Raw genomic sequence first — 19,769 nt, 5'->3', positions numbered from 1 at the left:
GGAGGCCAATCCTTTGTTTTTCTTTCAGCATCTGTGATTCATACATAGGGTCAGGGTACTGGTTATAGTCAGTTTCTGTACCAATTTAACTGAAAAGCCAGGAACTATGAAATCAGCGTGATTTGGCACACCGTTTTCATGCTTCTGGGTTGCTGAATCCTCTTGTTTTGTGTACACAACTCTCTGCGCCACATGAATCTTTCCAAGTCAGAACTAAAGCCACTGTCTGTTTTTGTGAACTCCAGATGTCTAGATTCTTGATTGTTTTCCAGGCCTCACCCATGTGTGTGCCTCCTGTGAGCACAACTTGAATGTATTTCCATGGCGTCTGCTGTTATGAACCCATGTGGTGGTGATGAGAAGAACTCCCATCACCTATCTCGGGGCCGGAAGCCTTGGTGGCCTAGTGGTTAAGAGCTATGGCTGCTAACCAAAAGGTTAGCAGTTCGAATCCACCAGGCATTCCTTGGAAACTCTGTGGGGCAGTTCTCCTCTGTCCTATGGGGTCGCTATGAGTCGGAATCAACTCGACGGCAATGGGTGTTTTGGTTATCTTAGTGCCCGTATTAATTTCTTTTGCAGTTGAAAAGGGCAGGCACAAGAATCCCAGAAGTTTATGCTCCCAGACACAGACGTCTCCAGATGTGCTGTCTGCTGAAAAGACACTTGAATTGGCTCAATATAAAGCAAAATGTGAACACCAGAGTGGATTCATCCAGCAGCTCAAGCAGCTGCTTTTCTGTGGTAACACCAGGTTGGAGGCGTTAACCGTTGTGATTCAGCACCTGCTCTCTGAGGTAAGGACGCTGCACCTCGCATCGCCTTTATCCCTGAGGAGGACCTGGTGGGGGGAGGCGGGCTAATAATCCCCCCTATTCGTGTCTTCTGATATCTTTGATGATTTGGGAAGATCAGATGTAATTCGTCCCGTTATACTTCTTTTCAAGTCACTTGATGCTGAAGTCAGCCTCTAGAAATGTAAGATGGAGACATTTTCTGAATACTCTGTTTTCTTCCCAAGAGTCTCTTGGTTAGACCAGAAGCAATAGAAAGGCAGCTGCCTGTTGAACTCCTCCATACCTCCAGTTCTATAGTGTCATTAACTATTTGTTTTGTTTTTTACTTTATTTTTTGTCTAACTATATTTAGCTTTCAATATCACACTTAGTTTAATGCTTTGGAAAATGAGATTATCTCTGTGGGTCAATGAACACTTTTGAGATAGCTCCCACTTTCATGTCTGCGGACTCTTACAGAACTTCCATCCATTCTTAAAATAATTTGCGGTGCAACAAAGCAAATTTTCTTTATTTACTTTTCTCTAATATTCTACACGAATGTTAATTGGGGAACTGGCTAAAATTCACTGAGAAAAGCAAGTTTAGATGAACATATGCTATGGTGACTGATGTAGCAACAAAAACCACATTTATCCAAAAGGAAGGTAATTTGAGCTCCTTAGTATTGTTTAATCACAGTTTTGAAGATGGATGTACATGATACCTGAAAGAAGAAAACGATTAGATGTGTTGTCATTGAGGCCAATCCAGCAAGCCCATGTTCCTTTCATGCAGAGGACATGGTGATGTAGTCGCCTGCTTGCGGGGAGGGAACAAAGGCAGATGAGACTTGGTCTGTGCCTTTGAGGAGTTCCCAGGCATAGACAGTTTAGGTCAATATCTGATTAACGTTTAATAGCTCTGTCCAGATTCTTTTTTTTTTTTTTCGAGATGAAGGCAGAGACATTTACCTAGTGTTTGAGCTGCAGTAACCCGTTGTGGTTGAGTTGGTTGTGACTCACAGCAACCCTGTAAGACAGAGTAGAACTGCCCCATAGGGTTTCCAAGGAGTGGCTGGAGGATTCAGACTGCTGACCTTTTGGTTAGCAGCCGAGTTCTTAACCACTGTGTCACGAGGGCTCCTTAGTTGCAGTAATATACGGTATTTTGGTTTCTCTAATATGGATTTTTTTTTTTTTTTTTTTGTAATATGGAAGGGAGCAACTAGAGAGTTGGCTTGTAATAGAACCCTGAGAGCTATACTGGAAACCACATAATATCAAATAGAGGGGACAGTTTGTCTGTTTAGAGAAAAAAAAAACAGTTATTTTTGCTGTATCCAACCTAAAAACCCCATCTTCAACTCTTTTGTCTCCTTTATCTCTTACATGAAATCAATCACTCAAGTCCTATCAACTCTTATCCCTTCAGATGTTCTTTGTCATTCCTACTAATGTCATTTTTGTTTAGACCCTGCATATCTGTCAGATTATAGCTTCTTAACCAGTCTTCACATTTGCACTCTTTCTCCCTTATAATCCATCCAAGCACTGCCAACAGGTACTGTCTTACCAAAACAGTCCACTCTGCTGACTAAACCTGTAGTGGTTTTCCAATATGGTGACCACTAGCCTTATGAGGCTATTGAGCACCTAAAATGTAGTGAGTTTGGATTGAGATGTTTTGCAAGTATGCAAAATACGCATCAGATTATGAAGCCTTAATACAAAAATGAAGGATGTAAAATATCTCATTACTAGTTTTTATATTGATTATATGTTGAAATGACAATATCATGGATGTATTTAAGTAAAATATATTATTAAAATTAATTTCCTCTTTTTTCCCTTCCTTTTTTAAATGTGGTTACTAGGAAATTTAAAATTACCTTTAGGGTCATATATTTCCTTTAGGTAGCTCTGGTTTGTAACTTGGAATGGAAAGCTGTCAATAATTTGGCTCAAACATACCAACAGTTGTGAGAATGGTCTAGGACTGGGAAATGTTTTCTTCTCTTATATGAAGGGCAACTGACAACAACATGATTTGGTACCAGCTGGCCTTTTTAACCCTACCATCACCACCTGTAAAGCTTCTGCTGTATATTAGGGAGGTGGGGAGAGGGAAGAGGGAATTATTATTTGTTGAATATTTACTAAATACCAAAAAAACAAACCCATTGCCGTCAAGTCTATTCCAACTCATAACCACCCAGTAGGAGAGAGTAGAACTGCCCCATATGGTTTCCAAGGAGCAGCTGGTGGATTTGAACTGCTGACCTTTATGATTAGCAGCCAAGCTCTTAACTACTATACCACCAGGGCTCTTTACTAAGTACCAGATATCCTTAATTACCTTATTAAATCCTCACCCAAGCCACAATGAGCTGGAATTTACAAATAAGAAAATTGAGGCAATAGAGCTGTGAACTGACTTTCCTAGCAAAGGAAGAATCAGGTCTTGACTCCAGGTCTAGGGTTCTATGAATTAAAAATCTCCCATAAACTCCCTGTACTTTTTCATCCTGTGTTCAAATGTCATTATTGGGCTTCTTCTCCCCCCCCCCCATTCCCTCATGTCCAAGTCTGTCTTATAGCCCTTACATCACTATCTGCATTTAATGTGCATGGATTCATTATACAAACAACCCAACAAAAACGCAGATTAAAAAGAGCAGGTAGCCCTGCTTTCCACACTGCTCAGCAAGCCCAGAAAGGGATGTAAGGTGCAAGACAGGTGTTCCTTCAGCTGTATTCTCAGCCCCTAAATATGTCTGTGGCATGAACTTCATGGGCGATCCTGTTGTTTAAAGACACTTTTCCCCCATCCAGCCTGCCGCCTAAAGACAGGTCAGTATTTATCAGGTCCTCAGTTGCAGAGAGAGCAGAAAACCCCTAGGGTGGATGTATTTAGAGATACTATTTCAGACCACAACAAGGCAACCTCTTAATGGATTTCAGGGTAATTTTTCTGTGTGAATATCACCTTACACCTAAATTTAGGTCCTCACACCCAGATAATTGTGACTCTACTGAATTTCTTAAAATACAGCTCAGCCCTTTCCTCCCCCTTTTTTTTTAATGAAGACTTTCCGGGGTTCCTGGCTCTATGTTATATCCGCCCTATGGATGCCGGGAGCACCTATAATTGTCTTGCACTTTCCACCTTATATGATAGGTTTCCATTTAGCATTTGTTTGTGCTTTTTAAGACAGGAAGTTCATGAGAGCAGGATCCTGAATCCAGTTCTTTCTTATGAACCGCCCCCAGCACCTAAGATGGTACCTTACACATCGTAAACACACAGTGTATACCTGAATGCTCTTTGCTCTGCTCTGTCTCTTTATAATCAGTCAGCAAATATTTACAGATTGCCAGATGTATATGAAGCACTGTCATAAAACTGTTGGAAAGGAAAGACAGAATCAGGAGAAAAGTTAAGCAATTAAAGTTCTCTTAACCCTTTGCCTCTCCCGTACTCATTACAGAAGTATTAAAAAAATACATCTTTTTATTTCTAACCATTCCTAAATGGTGTTGGAGCAGTAGCTTATGGGTGAAAGTGATTGTTGATAGGGAATCCTGGAACTATCAACTTTTGTTTCAAGTTTACAGATTATAGCCTTACCACATTAGGGGCAGATACGCGTGATTCCTTAGCAGAAGTTCTAGTAAATGTCTCGAGAACCTGGAAGCTCATGCCAGACTTTCTGTTTCTCAGTGGACACGCTAATGTTGGTTTTAGTTTGTTCTAATTGCTAGTTTATCCTTGCATAGTGGTACAGTATCCGCCACAGACAGCCAACGTAAATGACGGTATTGATGGTAGTAATCCCAATTTCTTCATAAAAGCTGGGTGGGGGCTTTATAGGTAAGCCTTATTAGGACTGAGGTCACTCCTCGAAGCCTAAAATGCAGAGCACCTCCAAATCTTTTTTTTGCAAGTGGAGTCTACCTTGCTGCAGCACCTAAACAAAGTTGATTTTTCTTTTTTTAAGCAAAAAAATAGAATTTATTACAAGGACCCGGAAATGTCTCTTGGGATCCAAGGGTAGAGGCACGCAGCCAGGCAGAGGGACAAAGGGAAGGGAAATATTGTCAGAACTCTCGGTCTCTTTCAGTCATACTTGTCAGGAATCGCCTGTCTATGTGGTGGGACAAGCCAGCCTGGAGATCCCAGGTTCACGATACTTCCCAAGAGGAGATTGGTGGATTTTGATATGATGCTAGCAGTCTGCCGAAAGTAAGAATGTCTCAGATCAGAAAGATCAGACACGCCATGCGCGTTCAGTGTGGACTGTTGGTGATGCGCAGAGCACCTGTCTGAGCTGTCTGACAGGGCGGCTCTTCTCTGCAGAATCCCCGGTGATGCTGGTGCCACTCAGTCGCAGGCGCACTGATGGGACGACAGCCGGAGACTAAGTGCCTCCGTCCTAAAAAGGGACTCCTAATTAAATTATAGTGAGTCTGTGTTTTTCTTGGAGCACTTCATCTATTTAATGCATGGGTATGAAAGCGTTTTTTCTGTCTGTGTTCCCGCCTCCCTCTGTTTTTCCCCATTGTGTGCAGTGTTACATGTTACAGTGTGATGAGGATTAAATAAGCTTGTCATCTGAGACAGAAGCACTGTTGTAGAAGCAGCTGAATAAAAAACAGCAGATCAGTATCTAAGTGACAAAGCGCATTTTACCATCGACAGGTAAAGCGTAGGTACGTGTAAAGGCAAGCTGCAGGGAGGGCGGCGGAGCAGGAGCTAACGCGTAGTATGTGTCTGTTACGGTATGTGGACATTTGACAGGAAGGGTCGTATGTAACACTCACAGGCTTCTCTGGGTTAGGCATTATTCCTGCTCTATCAGTGAGAAGTCTAAGAAATTAAGTCGCCTGGCTGGAGCCACCCAGCTAGTAAGTGGTTGGGGGGGCTTCCCCTCCAGACTGTCTGCCTCCGAAGCCCTTGGTTTTCCCATCATCCTATGCTGCTGCTTCTCACTTGGCGATGACCAAAGCAATGGGCCTGGAGATTCCAGTTCTACCTGAGTCCCTTTGAAGGCAACGGTCGTGTCTGAAACCTTTATTTTTCCACAGCGTCTGGAGTGATGTTTGGTTAATTGCTGCTACTAATAACTTCCAACCAATTCAGAAGGATAAGTGGCCATTTGTGCCACTTGGTTGCGGGGGGGGGGGGGGCATCTAAGATTGACATTTAGCCTTCCCAGAAGTTTTGTATAACAGGTCAGGTAAAGATGACCAGGTATTCCAGGAAGAGTGGCATCAGCAAGATTGTGGAGATTGGACATGCATGGCAAGTGTGACTTGGACAGGGGGGGTTGGGAGTCCAAGCAGGAGCTGGATGATTGAAGTCCACGGAACTAGGGTGAATTTTATTTTTTTATGTACACAATGGGAGACTATTTTTGAGCAAGGGAGTTTATAAAAAAAAAAACCCATATGTATTAAAAAAAAAAACCCAGTTGTCATCAAGTCAATTCCAACTTATAGTGACCCCATATGCTCCGTAGGGTTTTCAGTGGCTGATTTTTGGTGAGCTGAGCATGTAGTCATTTACATCACCCGGGGACTCTTCTTTTTTTTTTTTTTAATGTGTATGAGGAATGTGGAATAGTAATCTAGCACCCTCTATCAGGTGGTGTGGAGGGAGGCTTTTCTGGTCCGGGAATGGGTTGGTGAAGATCAGGACTAGAAGGAAACATGGATTCAGGACACATTCTGAAGAACTGGCTGGCTTTTCCACAACTCATTTAGACAAAGTCAAAGATGACCTCAAGGCTTTCTGGTTACCATGATTGACAGAGGTTAGAAAATAGTACGTGGCTTCTGAGGCAGTGAACGCAGGAAGGCTGAGTGCTATAGAGTTGGTGAAAATGTCCACGTGGGTACTGAAATCCCGTGTGCCCAAAATCTCTTTAATAAGCAGAAATGTCACCTAGTATATATTTGTGCGAGAACGTGACAGTTTTCACAAAATTACTCTTCGAGATTATACTAGCTTAATTTTTTAATCTTCCCTTTCGTTTCCATAAATTTGAAAAGTGGTTTCTTTTTTTTTCCGGCTCTTGCTTCTGTTAGTAATTTGGCTTCTATTAGAAAGAGGAGATTTTACGCAACTTCACTGAATGTGTCGCACAGTTGCTTGTGGGTAACCTTGTAAAGCTATCTTCTGGTTTCCCTGTCACCTAAAGACAAAACTTGCCGATGGCTTACTTGAACCACATTACTAAAAAAAAAACAAGCACAAATAAGGCTTAAAGTTATAAGATTAAGATAAATACGTATGTATGTATTTTCCTTCAGCTTTTCTATATTGGAAAACCAGTTACTTGTTGATTTTCAAAACTCGGACTCACTGGTTTGTGATTTCAAAACAACTTAATACTGCATTTTAAAAATCAAGCATTTAGAATACAACTGAGCCCTGGTGGCGCAGTGGCTAAGAGCTCGGCTGCTAACCAAAATATTGGAAGTTTGAATCCACCATCCACCCCTTGGAAACCCTATGGGGCAGTTATACTCTGTCCTATGGGGTCATTATGAGTTGGAGTCAACGCAATGGTGGCAGATTGTTTTTGGTTGTTAAGACCAAAGTGTGCTCAATAAAAAAGGCTTTCTTAACTGACCCTGTGGCAGCACAGGCCATCAGTTACCTTCCTTAGCTCCGTAATGAGACTAAAAATCAAAAAGTCAAATTTATTATAAACTCTTCCACCCTCAAATCATCATTACAAACCTTTTTTTTTCCACCAGTGGACAAGTGTTCTAAACATCCAAATTAAATGGAGTGATACACCCCTCATTTGATTTAAAAAAAAAAAAAGCCCAGACCCATTGCTGTCCAGTCAATTCCGACTCATAGTAACCCTACAGGACAGACTAGAACTGCCCCATAGGGCTTCTAAGGAGAAGCTGGTGGATTCAAACTGCCAACCTTTTGGTTAGCAGCTGTAGCTCTTAACCATTGGGCCACCAGGGTTTCTTTAAATCCTAAGTCACAACAACTCACACTTCCGTTGTTCTTCACCTGGTTCATAGCCTCACTTAGTGTACAGGTTTGGGAGAACAATTAGAGAAGGGAATAAAAAGACTCACAAATCCAAAAATAACCCCATTATCCATGAAGAGAAGGTCGGTTTTTTTCCTTCCACTCTCCCAGCTGATACTTAAGTAAGTGGCCATCGATCAGGCTAATGTCTGGCTCTCGTTTTCCATAAATGAAGGGCTGTGGCTTTAAGTGATCACAGGCTGCTCCTGCCAAAGGCAGAAACTGCAGTATCAGCTTCTGTGGGAGAGAGGAGTCAGAGGCTACGGTAACCTGCAGGACGTGAAGTGGGCTAGCCCAGGGCCAATGGCGTGCCTCCTGGTAGAGCTGTGAACGTAGACAGACCGGCTGGTGGCTGGCTGGCGTGGCCACCTGTGCACTTCTCTGGCAGTGCGGGGGGTGGGGAGTTGGAGACAGACACTGGAAAATGGGCCGCTCCAGCAGCAAAATGTGCCTCTATTCTCCATGTGCAGCAACAAGGGTAATTAGTGTTTGTTTATGGTGCTTTTCTGGAAGGATGTCAGGGGCTCCGGCAGAGGCTGCCTGGAATCAGGGAAATGCCTTGAATGACAAGCACTCTTCCCTGCAAAGGCTGGGTCTCCTGATCTCTGCAACACAGCCATCAAGATGCGGCAGGCACTCAGACGCGGGTGATCTTGGGGAGAGCATTTCCAGAGACGCTTCTGAAGTCTCTGTTCTCCTCAGTTGTCCCTGGTGCCGGAGAATCTGCCTCCGGGGGAAATATATGTAGTTATTGTGTCTGTCCAAGTGTGTGTGTGTGTGTGTGTGTGTGTGTGTGTGTGTGATATCTGTGTGTGGCTGGTAACTTGAAAATTGTTCTTTACCGCAAACTACGTTTTTAGTACTGAAACGACTGCCCGGTTGTACTTGATTTGTTTTTCTAACATCGACTTTGGATTATAGCTGATACAAAACATATTCTTAGAAAATAATGTGTAACTGATTCAAAATAATTGAATTTTTTCTTTAAAGGAGTTTTTTTTCCCCATAGTTTCATAACCAACTTTTTCTTTTCTTTTAATAGTAAAGGATTGAGGCTTAGCCATATAGCAAAAGTTTATATGGGACAAAGTGCATACTAGCATGTGTTTAGAACATTAAATATTTACCTTAAACTGATTAGACCTTTATTGCCTTTGGAGGCAGAGAACGCATCGTGTCTTGAGTACAGCATGTTTCAACTGAAAGGTTTTTTGGGTCAGCAATGAACTGTTGACTCAAAGTAAACATCTTGAAATGGGCCATTCAGCACCTCCAACAAATATTTCACCAGGACCTGAGAAAATACCAATTTGTGAAACACTGATTTCCTTAACAACTAAAGGGACATCTGTGTTTTGTAACAACACAAACTGTTAGCCTAAGTGATTCATATCTTGGCTTCTCAATTCTGGGTCTAGTTTTCCTGGTGATAACAAACGTGTGCCTTAGTGAGAGGGACCCTCTTGCAAACGTGAGTAACCTGATGTGTGTTTTCTGCAGCGGGAGGAGGCACTGAAGCAACATAAAACCCTGTCTCAAGAACTTGTTAACCTCCGGGGAGAGCTAGGTAAGAGCTCTGTTTTTTTCTTTTTTTATTAAATTTTATGGGGGTGAGGGGGACAGTGGAAACTTGCTTTCCTTGTCTGCATCGTGGCTGGAGTTGTGTGCTGGTGGTTGTTAGCCCCCCCACTTTGGTGTCTGTGCAAACGCTTACTAACGACATTTCTCTTGAATCTTGGCAGCTTGACCCCAGGTTCACAGAATTCCTGGCACTGATGTCACTAAGCCTAGCAGAGCCTGTACAAGAATCCTATCTCTGATGACCAAAACATTTCTCTTTCTGAAGAGAGGGACGGAATGATTTGTGCAGTGTGTGGATTCCTGCCCAAAAATGCCAGCTTTTTTTTTTTTTCTGAGCTACTTTTTATATTAAAGTGTAATGGGAAAATCTTTTCTATGATCACAGTAGTTTCCATTACACTTGTTTGGGGTGGTTTGTGAGCAGCTAGCATAATGTTGAAAGGGTACAATGAATAGGGACAGCCCGTTGGACGGAAGCATGTCCTGTGCTAGGCTGACAGTTGGATGGGGCTGATGGGGAATAGCCACCCACCGACCTGTCATGTCTGTGGCCCTCCCCACCCCAGGGCTGCTGCCTCAGGCCTGAACTCCATTTTAGTTCTCGTCTCTTCTGGGAGAGCCACAGGGTGGAAAGGAAATAGTATTACCTGTTCTCCTTTACCTGCCCTGTTGGAGTGGACTGACAGCCTTGGAGTCCCTCTCCTGTCCTGGGCACCTCAGCCCCTAGAAAATCAACTTCCTACTTTAGCTTTAAGCCAGGTCTGCAGTATGTTTATTTACAAGGCCAAAGTCTCTGGCCTTTGCAGTTTTCTGTGTACAGAGACCATCTCCATCTCCACTTAAAGTGTGTGTGTGTTTGTGTGAGTGTATGTGTGTGTAAATAATGAAGAGGTAACAGCCAGAGAAGCAGTTTTCATTCATCTAGTTCTAGGAGCCCTGGTGGCACAGTGGTTAAGAGCTCAACTGCTAACCAAAAGGTCAGCAGTTCGAATCCACCAGCTGCTCCTTGGAAACCCGGTGGGGCAGTTCTACTCTGTCCTGTAGGGTTGCTATGAGTCGGAACCAACTTGATGGCAGTGGGAGTTCTAGGAGCAATTGTCCATTTTTCTTTGTACAGAACCAGAGTTTAAGCATTGCTCGTCTGTGAACACTCCTGGTTAACCCTCTGGATTCTTAACCCCAGCCCAGGCCGCAGTCATTTTTTCCTGGCCTTTATCTGAGGTTATGAAAGGGAAGAAGCTGTTACTGGAAAGTAACTTTTCAACAGATGACATGTCAGGGCTCCAAAGACTTAAGAGTTGTGGTCAAACAGTCCAAGTAAACCACAGCTGAGAGGCAGCCAGCTCTCTGAGACTCTTAGGGCTTGCTGCCTTGTTACTTAACTGTGGCCCTTTTCATTACCCAGATGACCAACTTGATTTGTTTTTGTAGGTGCTTTAAGTAGCGTGATGGGTACAGAGTTAGAAGGTCAGGAAAGAAGGCTTTTTGTGTGTCTTAGAGTTAGTTAAGGACCGAGCGGAGGTGGAGATGAATCTGCCTTGTGGTTCACATTTCAGCCTCTCTCAAGACAAGGCCGAAATGTGAACAGAGCACTGTTCTCATTCACTCTGGCTGAATGGGGAATCCTCTTTTCAGCTCTCAGTGGACAGCACAGTTGGGCAATTTAGATCGGGGCTCAAGTACCCAGCACCCTGCAGTTAGTCACGTAGCCTGACAGGAAATAGCCATGACAGTCGGTACCCATGCTCACCTTTTTGTCTGCGATAAGGACGGTGTACCTGGGTATGCCTTCTCTGCTGGTGTCTGAGCATCAGGATGTGATGATCGACCTGTCTGTTATTGTGCAGTCATCCAAGGCTAGCCTCTTTGGGAGTGTGTGTCCTTTCCTGCTGCCAAATCAGGCAGAATCGTTCGAGTAACAGAGTCAGGCATCTTGGGAAGGGTTTCAGTTCTGTGAAGGGAGGGAAGAGAAGCTTTTAAATTGTTGTTAGGATGAAATTGTTGTTATTAGGTGCCATCAAGTTGGTTCCGACTCATAGCGACCCTAGAGGACAGAGTAGAACTGCTCCATAAGGTTTCCAAGGAGCGGCTGGTAGATGCAAACTGCCAACCTTTTGGTTAGCAGCTGTAGCTCTTAACCACTGCGCCAACAGGGCTCCTGAGAATGACTCGTGTATTTCCACCCAGTTATGAACCGGGGACATTTTGTGGGTCAGGCAAACATGAAAACCACTACGCTATGGAAACAAACACTGTGGTTAAGAATTGGGCTACTAACCAAAAGGTGGGCAGTTGGCCTTCACCAGCTGCTCCTTGGACGCCACGTGGGGCAGTTTTACTCTGTCCTATAGGGTGGCTATGAGTTGGAATCGACTCGATGGCAATGGGTTAAATATCGTTAGAAATCCCTTTAAACATGCTTTTTTTTTTTTTTTTTTTTTCCCTCTACAAACTCAAAGGGTGGTGGGATGTGATCTGTCCTCTCCTGATACAGTATAACAGGGTGGTTTGTGGAGCCAGTAGTCTAGATGTTTGCTCATCCATTCCTACTTAAAAATTACCTAACTCCTTTGAGAACAGTTTATTCATTGGCGATAGGACACTGATATATATTTTGCCAGGTTATTGTGGAGCTTGGGCAAAATATAAAGTAACTGGCATGTGCCCTGTCTGTCACAGGCACCGCAAGGAAGAGCTACAGGACAACCGTCATCCAAATCGCCGTGCTTTCATTCTGAAAAAATGGGGGTTCATTGATGTCACTCTCTCCCCCTGGATGATTTTTCTTTACTCTCTCTGTGAAAATTAGGACAGTTTTCCCCAATTACTGGGAACCTCACAGAAGGAGAACTCGTAAACTCAGGAGCATTGAAACCCAACTGAAGCCTACGGTTTTGACCTTCAGAATCTGATTCCCCTCCAGTTCTCTTCCCTGCCCCCACCAATAACTTTCTCATTGCTGTCTCACTTTGCACCTGATAAACATATCCTCTTGACTGCCAAGTTTTACCACCCTGCTTCAGATGCAGCCTGCATCGTCCTACATCTGAGCCACACCCCTACCTGTAATGACTTTCTGTTTGCTTCTGCAAAAATCCTTCAAAGCTCCGTTTTCTTGGACTCCTTGGAACAACAGCATTAGGTTCGTCTCACACCAGTGATTCCTTGGAACTTCATGTTGATATGTTTATTATATCTAGTGTTTTCCTGTTGGCTTCAGATACTAAACTCCTTAATTGCAGACTCTTTCCTGCTTCCCAAGAGGGAAAAAGAAAACCCAAAAATGTTAATAAACTATGAATACTTATGGGCATTTGAGGTTCTGAAATTCATCTCTATTTAAGAACAATGTATAAAATTAAAGAATTTTGGAATGAAAAGAACTAGCCCATCGTTCCACTGCCCTGACAACTTTTGCATTTGTTTATTCCCTTGTCTCTATACAATTTTGGGAAACGCTGGTGGTGTAGTGGTTAAGTGCTATGGCTGCTAACCAAAAGGTCGGCAGTTCAAATCCAACAGGCACTCCTTGGAAACTCTATGGGGCAGTTCTCTGTCCTATAGCATTGCTGTGAGTTGGAATCGACTCCACGGCAACGGGGTTTTTTTTTTTTTTTTTGGTTTTATGTTATACAATTTGACTGCATACAGTCTGTACTCTGTTTTACTAAGGTATAATTTTACATACAATGCAATAATGCTTATTGCCCCGTCAGCTTTGACAAATGCCTACACTCATATAACCTACACCCTTACTGAGGCGTAGAGCATTTCTTTTGCCTCAGAAAATTCCCTGGCGCCCCTCCTAGTGGGCTCCCGACCCCCAGAAGCAAACACTGATCAGATTTTTATCACCATGGGTTAGATTTGTCTTTTCTAGAATTTTATGTAAATGGAAACATACGATATGTCCTTTTTTGTGGCTGACCTCTTTCACACAGCTTAATGCTTTTGAGATTCAGGCACGTTACTGTATGTGTATGATCTTTTAAAATTAACGTGTCAGAGACTTTCCCGTATTGCCTCAAAGTCTTCATTATGGGATCACGTTGGATGACCACGGGAAAGCCCATCAAGTGAAGGATGTCAGAGACTTTCCCATATTGCCTCAGAGTCTTCATTATGGGATCACGTTGGATGACCACGGGAAAGCCCATCAAGTGAAGGATGTCAGAGACTTTCCCATATTGCCTCAGAGGCTTCATTATGATCACATTCAATGACCACGGGAAAGCCCGTCAAATGAAGGCACTGTAGTTTGACTTGTTCCCTAAATAACATTGTAATACAGCAAGGGTTTCATCATCAGTTCTTATCTCACCCATTGCCATGGTTTCAGCTACTACTCATACGATGGTACCTCACAGATAGATTTTTCTAGTCCTCTCCTTCACAAACTGTGGGTGCGTTTTCCAGCTGCCTAGTGAGGAGCTACCCCAGGTGAGCCAGTCCAGCATAAGCCCCTTACTTCGTGAACATGTTCAAGCCTGTTCCTCACAGTCTATTCATCAGCTTCAGTAATGGCATTATTCACTTACCACCTAAGGTAACAACTGAAGCCATGCTCCTTTTTTTCCATCCTCTAGTCTGCACTCTAAGTCTGCACTCTACATCTCTCTCAGATCCAGCCCTCCTTACCGCCCTGGCTGCTGCCGCCCTAAGTCAAGCCTCATAATTCTCCTGTTGCAATGACCCAACAGATCACCTTGCCTCCAGGCTCCCTTCTCTCCTCCCTACATCAGCCAGGACTGTACTTATATCTGACTATCCCAGTTAATATGCAGGTCATTTTGAAAGCACTGGCCCTTGAAATAGATTACAGTTAGATTGAGTGGTCCACATCCACAGAAAACATTTTGCTGCTGAAAAAGAGGGTAAATGTGTAATGCCAATTCTTCCTAAAGATGAGCTGAATAAAGGCTGGTGTGATGGAGGGCCATACTTGTCATCTTTTGGGGGTCTTACTGCTTTGTTTTAAGGTTCATCATTGGAATCACCGTTTTTCATCTAAGTTAATGGGGAAAAACATATGTTGCATTTCAGAATTATTTTTTAACCAAAATCAACAGTTAAGTTACATATTTTTATAAACTGTTTTGTTTGTATTTCATGAAACAAATGTGATTTCTACACTTAACTCTCTAAAACCTCTGGCACTCACATAATCAGTATGTAAAAGGCTAGTTGAATTTGGCCTCTGCGTATAAAAATTACGAGCTGGATATGGCAGTAACAACCAAACCCACTGCCGTCGAGTTGATTCTGACTCTTAGCGACCTTATAGGACAGAGTAGAGCTGCCTCATATGGTTTCCAAGGAGCGGTTGGTGGATTCGAACTGCCAACCTTTTGGTTAGTAGCCTGAGCTCTTAACCACCGTGCCACTAGGGCTCCATTGAGTGCCTACTCATCCCTAACAACAGTCTTCAGCTCTAAACCTACTGGTTTGCATTTTATAAAAGAAGAAATTGAGGCTCAGAAGTTAAGCAGCTTTCCTGTGGGCAAACAGCTAGATAGTAAAGAGGCTGGATGAGAAACCAGGGTGGCTGGACTGCAAAACTTCTGTTAATCACAAAACGGCAGCCTTCACAAAACTATTTGAAAGGTTAAAAAAAAAAAAAGTTGAAATGAACAATAGTTTGCATTGATAACTACTCTTGGAATCTTCTAATCGAGAGTTCGAGAAGTATTATTAAATTAAAATACACTTTGTTATTATCTACTCTGGGAAAGTAAGTGAGCCCTGCCAAACGCAGTGCAGAGTCTAATTAACGCTTAACCAATATCTATGAACTTCAGGCTGCCCCACACCTTGTGGAATGTGTTAATTCTTCCACTGGTCTAGCCTTGTCTACAGATTTGGTTTAAAAAGGCTGTGTATTTAAGGCAGTTTTTAAAACTCTTTACAGTTAAGTCACTTCTGAGTTTCAGAGTTCCAGAAAGTGATTTTTCAAGTGAGTTTTAATGAATTGTCTATTCATATAACGAAAACTTACTCTATACCAAGCAATATTTTTGTTTGTATCTTGTTGAGTTGGTTGAATATGCTTAGCTCATTCTTTTATTATCCGTGTCTACCCCAAATGTGAACGTGGGCAGGCTGTATTCATAAGTAAACTACCGTGTTCTTTTACCTCAGATGCAAAGTATTGCCAGCGCTATTTTTGAACGCCTGTTGAGTAGTCTTCCTTGTCTCAACTCCAGACTCTAAGCTGAGAAGGCAAGGTTTGGCTAATCTCTTGATGTGTTCATTTTTTTTTTTTTTTTCTAATTTAATGTCATCTGTCTTGAGCAGTGGTTCCCAAACTTCATTGTGTAATGCACTGACTTTGTTAAAGGTCTATCTCCAGCTTTCATGCCCATCGTTTCTGATTCAGTTGGTTTGTAATAAAGCGCAGGAACCTGCAACTTTTGATAATCATATTGCTCTCTGGACTAGACTGTGACCCTGTATCGGGAGCCTAGAGCGTGCTTTCTTATATGTAAGAAAGTACATAAACATCAGTAACTCAGAAAGAGTAAAGAATATCAAAAATAGTTCCAACTGAATTGTGGTCCTTCATGCCTTTTGACCCTTGGTCTCTAGAAATGATGTTTAGTAGTAAGGGGAGACGGTATAGTAAAAAGGAAAGAACAAACCAAAAACAAACCCTTTGCTGCGGAGTGCATTCCGACTCATGATGACCCTGTTGACTCAAAATCGCCTTTATTAACATTAAGTTTATTCTTTTGATTGAAACATGATTTCTGTAAAGTCTAGGTCACTTTTTTCTGAAGCAGTACAACATAGTGTCAGTTCTTCAGCCATGCTCTCAGCTCAGGTCCACTTTCATTCCTAAACAATGTTTTCATTTGATCATGGAATGTTAGCTGTTTTGATGATGGGAGCATCTGGTTTGCAGCATTTTGTTGGCCAGCGAATGAGTTGCAAAACATCAAAGCCTTTTCAGACTTTTATTTGGAGGGAAAACGTTGGCAGGCAGAAACTCAAAACTCAGTGGAGGCCCAGCTGGCACCTGTATACAGAGGTCAGCAGACTGGGCCCAATGATCATGCCACATGTGAATAAGACTTTTCAGGACAAATCATAGTGTTGTTGTTAGGTGCTTCGAGTCGGTTTGCTTGAGCCCATTGTTGCAGCCACTGTGTCAGCGTGGGGGAAAAGAAAAGTCATTTTTACTGTCTTACCTTGTAGCCGTTCTTGCCTGAGCTTTCACAAGAGAATTAAGCCCTAATGTCCTGAGGCCTCCATTGTATGTATGAATTAACTTCTCTTTGTGCATCTCAAATTGAGAAAATAGTCACTTACATCATTTTCTGTGTTCTGTGCTCTGGGTTGAAAAAAGCTGAGAAACTTGGGTTCTAGACCTGGCTCTGCCACTTCAGTCCCCTCTTTAGTAAAATGAGATGTCTGAGTTATACTTATTAACTGATGACATTTTTGCGTTACATGAAATGATAAACGTGAGAGCACTTTGGAAAGTACAAAGTGAATATTAAAGGAAAACTGGTGGCCTTATTTATGAGAGAATTGATTCAGTAGCACAGGCATTTTGTAAAAGCAGGTTCCTGATTAAGTTATGTTAGCAGAAGGCACTAAAATTGGTTCCTGTCGACTCAGTGATGTAATTCCCGAGGGAAATCCGAAAGCCATTTGTAACTCGCATTGAAATATAGAAAAAGATCCTTGTCTCCCATATATCTGCGAAATTTCTTGGCCATGTGAATAAGTAATGCCTTTTTGGGAAGTAATACTAGCAAAAATTGGAGTTTGTATGAGGAGATGTTGATTCCACAGAGAGCCTGTGAAGACTTGGTCCACGAGGCGTGACAGCAAATTTTCTGTTTAACTTGATCCTCTCAGACTACAGTTGACGTGAGAGCTGGTGTTCACTCCTCCTTTGCATGGCAGGTCACAGGCTTAGGAGCTGGGAACGCCTGTTATCAAGGAGTAGTCTAGGTCTCTCTGTACACTCCTGCCTCTCCACACGTACGCACAGAACATAGCCATTTAAAAAAATGGTTTCTTGGTTACTTTGTTCAGTTCCGTTACTATCTCCAATTTTAAAACATCAGAACCCAGGTTGACAGAGCCCCCAACATAGTCACTTACCCCAGAAATGGGTCATGACAGGACTTCCCTTCATAGAGTAAAGGGAAGTAATCACACCACTGTGGTGGAAGATGGGTTCCTGGGCAGCACAAATGGTTTGCACTTGACTACCAACAGACAGAAAGGTTGGCGGTTCAAACCTACTCAATGGCACCACAGAGGAAAGGCCTGCGACCTGCGTCTGTAACGACTACAGCTGAGAGAACCCTATGGAGCTCAGCTCCGCTCTAACACGTGAGGTCACCATGAGTTGAAATCAACTCTACAGCAATGGGTTTGGTTTTTTGGTTTATGGAAAAAGGTAGTGTCCCCAGCTCATGGTTCTGGAGGTAAGGTACAGGGGACATTGAATAAGAAAGTTGTGTTTACCCCGAGAAGTATTTCATACGAAATGCCATGGAAAAATGAGTGAATGTGCACAGAATTAAAAGCAGGCTTCTGGCTTCCCAGGAGGCCAGAGAGAGACCCGAGCAGGCAAGCCGAGCTGAGCACAGGCTTCTCCTTGCTCTCAGAGGCTACAGAGATAGGGACTTCTGCTCAAGGAGAGGTCACCATCCCCAGCAGACTTGCTGGAAGCTTCTAGGGAAAGTGGGGGTGGGGGTGAGGAGGGAGCCAACTTGTTTTCCATTTGTCTCTGCTTTCTGTCACAGCCTCTTATATGGCATCATGAAAATTCCTCTGACCTTTCTTGTGACCTTACCTCTCTGGTTTTATCTTTTCTTTTTCATGTCAGATTTAGACAAAGTCTGCTAAAAGTCAGGAAAATTCAATTGCCTATAGTGTCAAGAATGACAGTAATTTGAGGTGGGTGTATACTACCCTGTGACATCTAGCCATGTATGTGGGATGTAAATTTACCTTCTTCGAATACTTAAACTCAAAAAAACCCCACTGCAATGGAGTCGACCCTGACTCATAGCGACCCTACATAGGACGGAGTAGAACTGCCCCACAGGTTTTCTAAGGCTATAAGTCTTCACGGAAGCAGACTGCCGTAGTATCTTTCTCCTGAGGAGTGTTTCCAAGGTGGGTTCAAACCACCAATCTTTTGGTTCGCAGCTGAGCACTTTAACTGCCGCATCACTAGGGCTCCTTGAGTACCAGACAAGCAATGTTTCTTTTTAACTGTCATGTTGTTTTATGGAATCTCAAGCATGTCTTTGAGCAGCATTCAGACACATTTGAATCGGCAGGCTCTTGGGAGGCCAATAATAATAACAGTAACAGTAACATTTATTGAGCACTTAGTGTGGTCAGGCACCGGGTCAGGTGCTCACATGCATGATCTTATAATATTACGTCCATTTAAGAAGTGAGACATAGGCGTAGAGAATGTAAGCTTTTTGCTCAAATCACGAAGCAGGCGAATCACGTGGCTGAGATTTGAGCCTAGCTCTGCTGGTTCCATTCTATTATGACATTCATTTATGTTCTTGAACATTAAAACGTTTTTTGATTGTCTCATAGTGAGATATGCTACTCAGACACAAAAATTAAGAAAGGTCTATATCATTTCAAAAGAATATAGACAATTTGGGGGCACGGCTGTGTGCTGTATTTCTCTGCAAACAGGGTATTTATCAGCCACTAAAGGGAAATCATCTCTGTGAGATAGAAATAATAAAAGTCTGACCTTCCTCTCTTGGAAGATCCCACAAGGACTAGTTATGTAATGGCTCCACTTCTGCTCCTTAGGGATAGCTAGTCAAGGACCTGGGATGAATCCAGCTGTATTTCTCAGAGGTTCTGTTTGACAGGGGCGTCAGGCTTTGTCTAGGTGTTATCCAAGTAACCTTTTGAAAAGCAAAATTTCAGGCATTTCACTGCTTCTTCTGAAATATTTTTTCCCTGCTCCTTTATCCTTGTTTTAAACTGCCAGGCAATGTTTTTCCTGCTCTGTCCTTGGCCTGCAATTCTTCGCAGGAGCAATTCATTCCACAGTGAAAACACCGATTTGTAATTCTTAACATGGCCTTACATTTTAGAGACAGTCTTGTAAATAAGATGGTTCCTTCTGTTAATGTCTGAGAACTGTATTCCTTGTTTTGAAGCTAGTTGCTTTGGATAGCTTTTGCAGTTTACAAGTATGTGTAAGACAGTTATAATCAAACAACTCTTCTACAGGCAAATGGCCTTTTGATGCCTTAATCATAGGCGTGCTTTTAAAAATCGACTGATGTAACGATCAAAACAAGGGCAAAGGACTGGTTTGACTTTACTGTGTGGATTATTCTTGTAATA

At 42.7% G+C, this 19,769-nt stretch overlaps 1 protein-coding gene across 13 annotated transcripts in view; it reads left to right on the top strand.

The window, feature by feature from the left end:
• MTUS1 (microtubule associated scaffold protein 1) overlaps positions 1-19,769 on the top strand; it is a 176,852-nt gene that overhangs the window by 142,317 nt on the left and 14,766 nt on the right. For 12 of the 13 annotated variants that reach the window (XM_049865106.1, XM_049865103.1, XM_049865096.1 and 9 more), the window contains 2 exons: positions 583-797; positions 9,336-9,402. In XM_049865106.1, the coding sequence (XP_049721063.1) occupies positions 583-797; positions 9,336-9,402 (282 nt within the window). Of the gene's footprint in view, positions 1-582; positions 798-7,128; positions 8,314-9,335; positions 9,403-19,769 lie in introns of those variants that run through there. The other variant, XM_049865105.1, reaches the window with a different exon arrangement.

Source organism: Elephas maximus, chromosome 22 (genome assembly GCF_024166365.1).
Source record: "Elephas maximus indicus isolate mEleMax1 chromosome 22, mEleMax1 primary haplotype, whole genome shotgun sequence".
Lineage (NCBI taxonomy): Eukaryota > Metazoa > Chordata > Mammalia > Proboscidea > Elephantidae > Elephas > Elephas maximus.
Note: the sequence above shows the minus strand (reverse complement) of the source record. Positions and strands in the feature narration are given on the sequence as shown.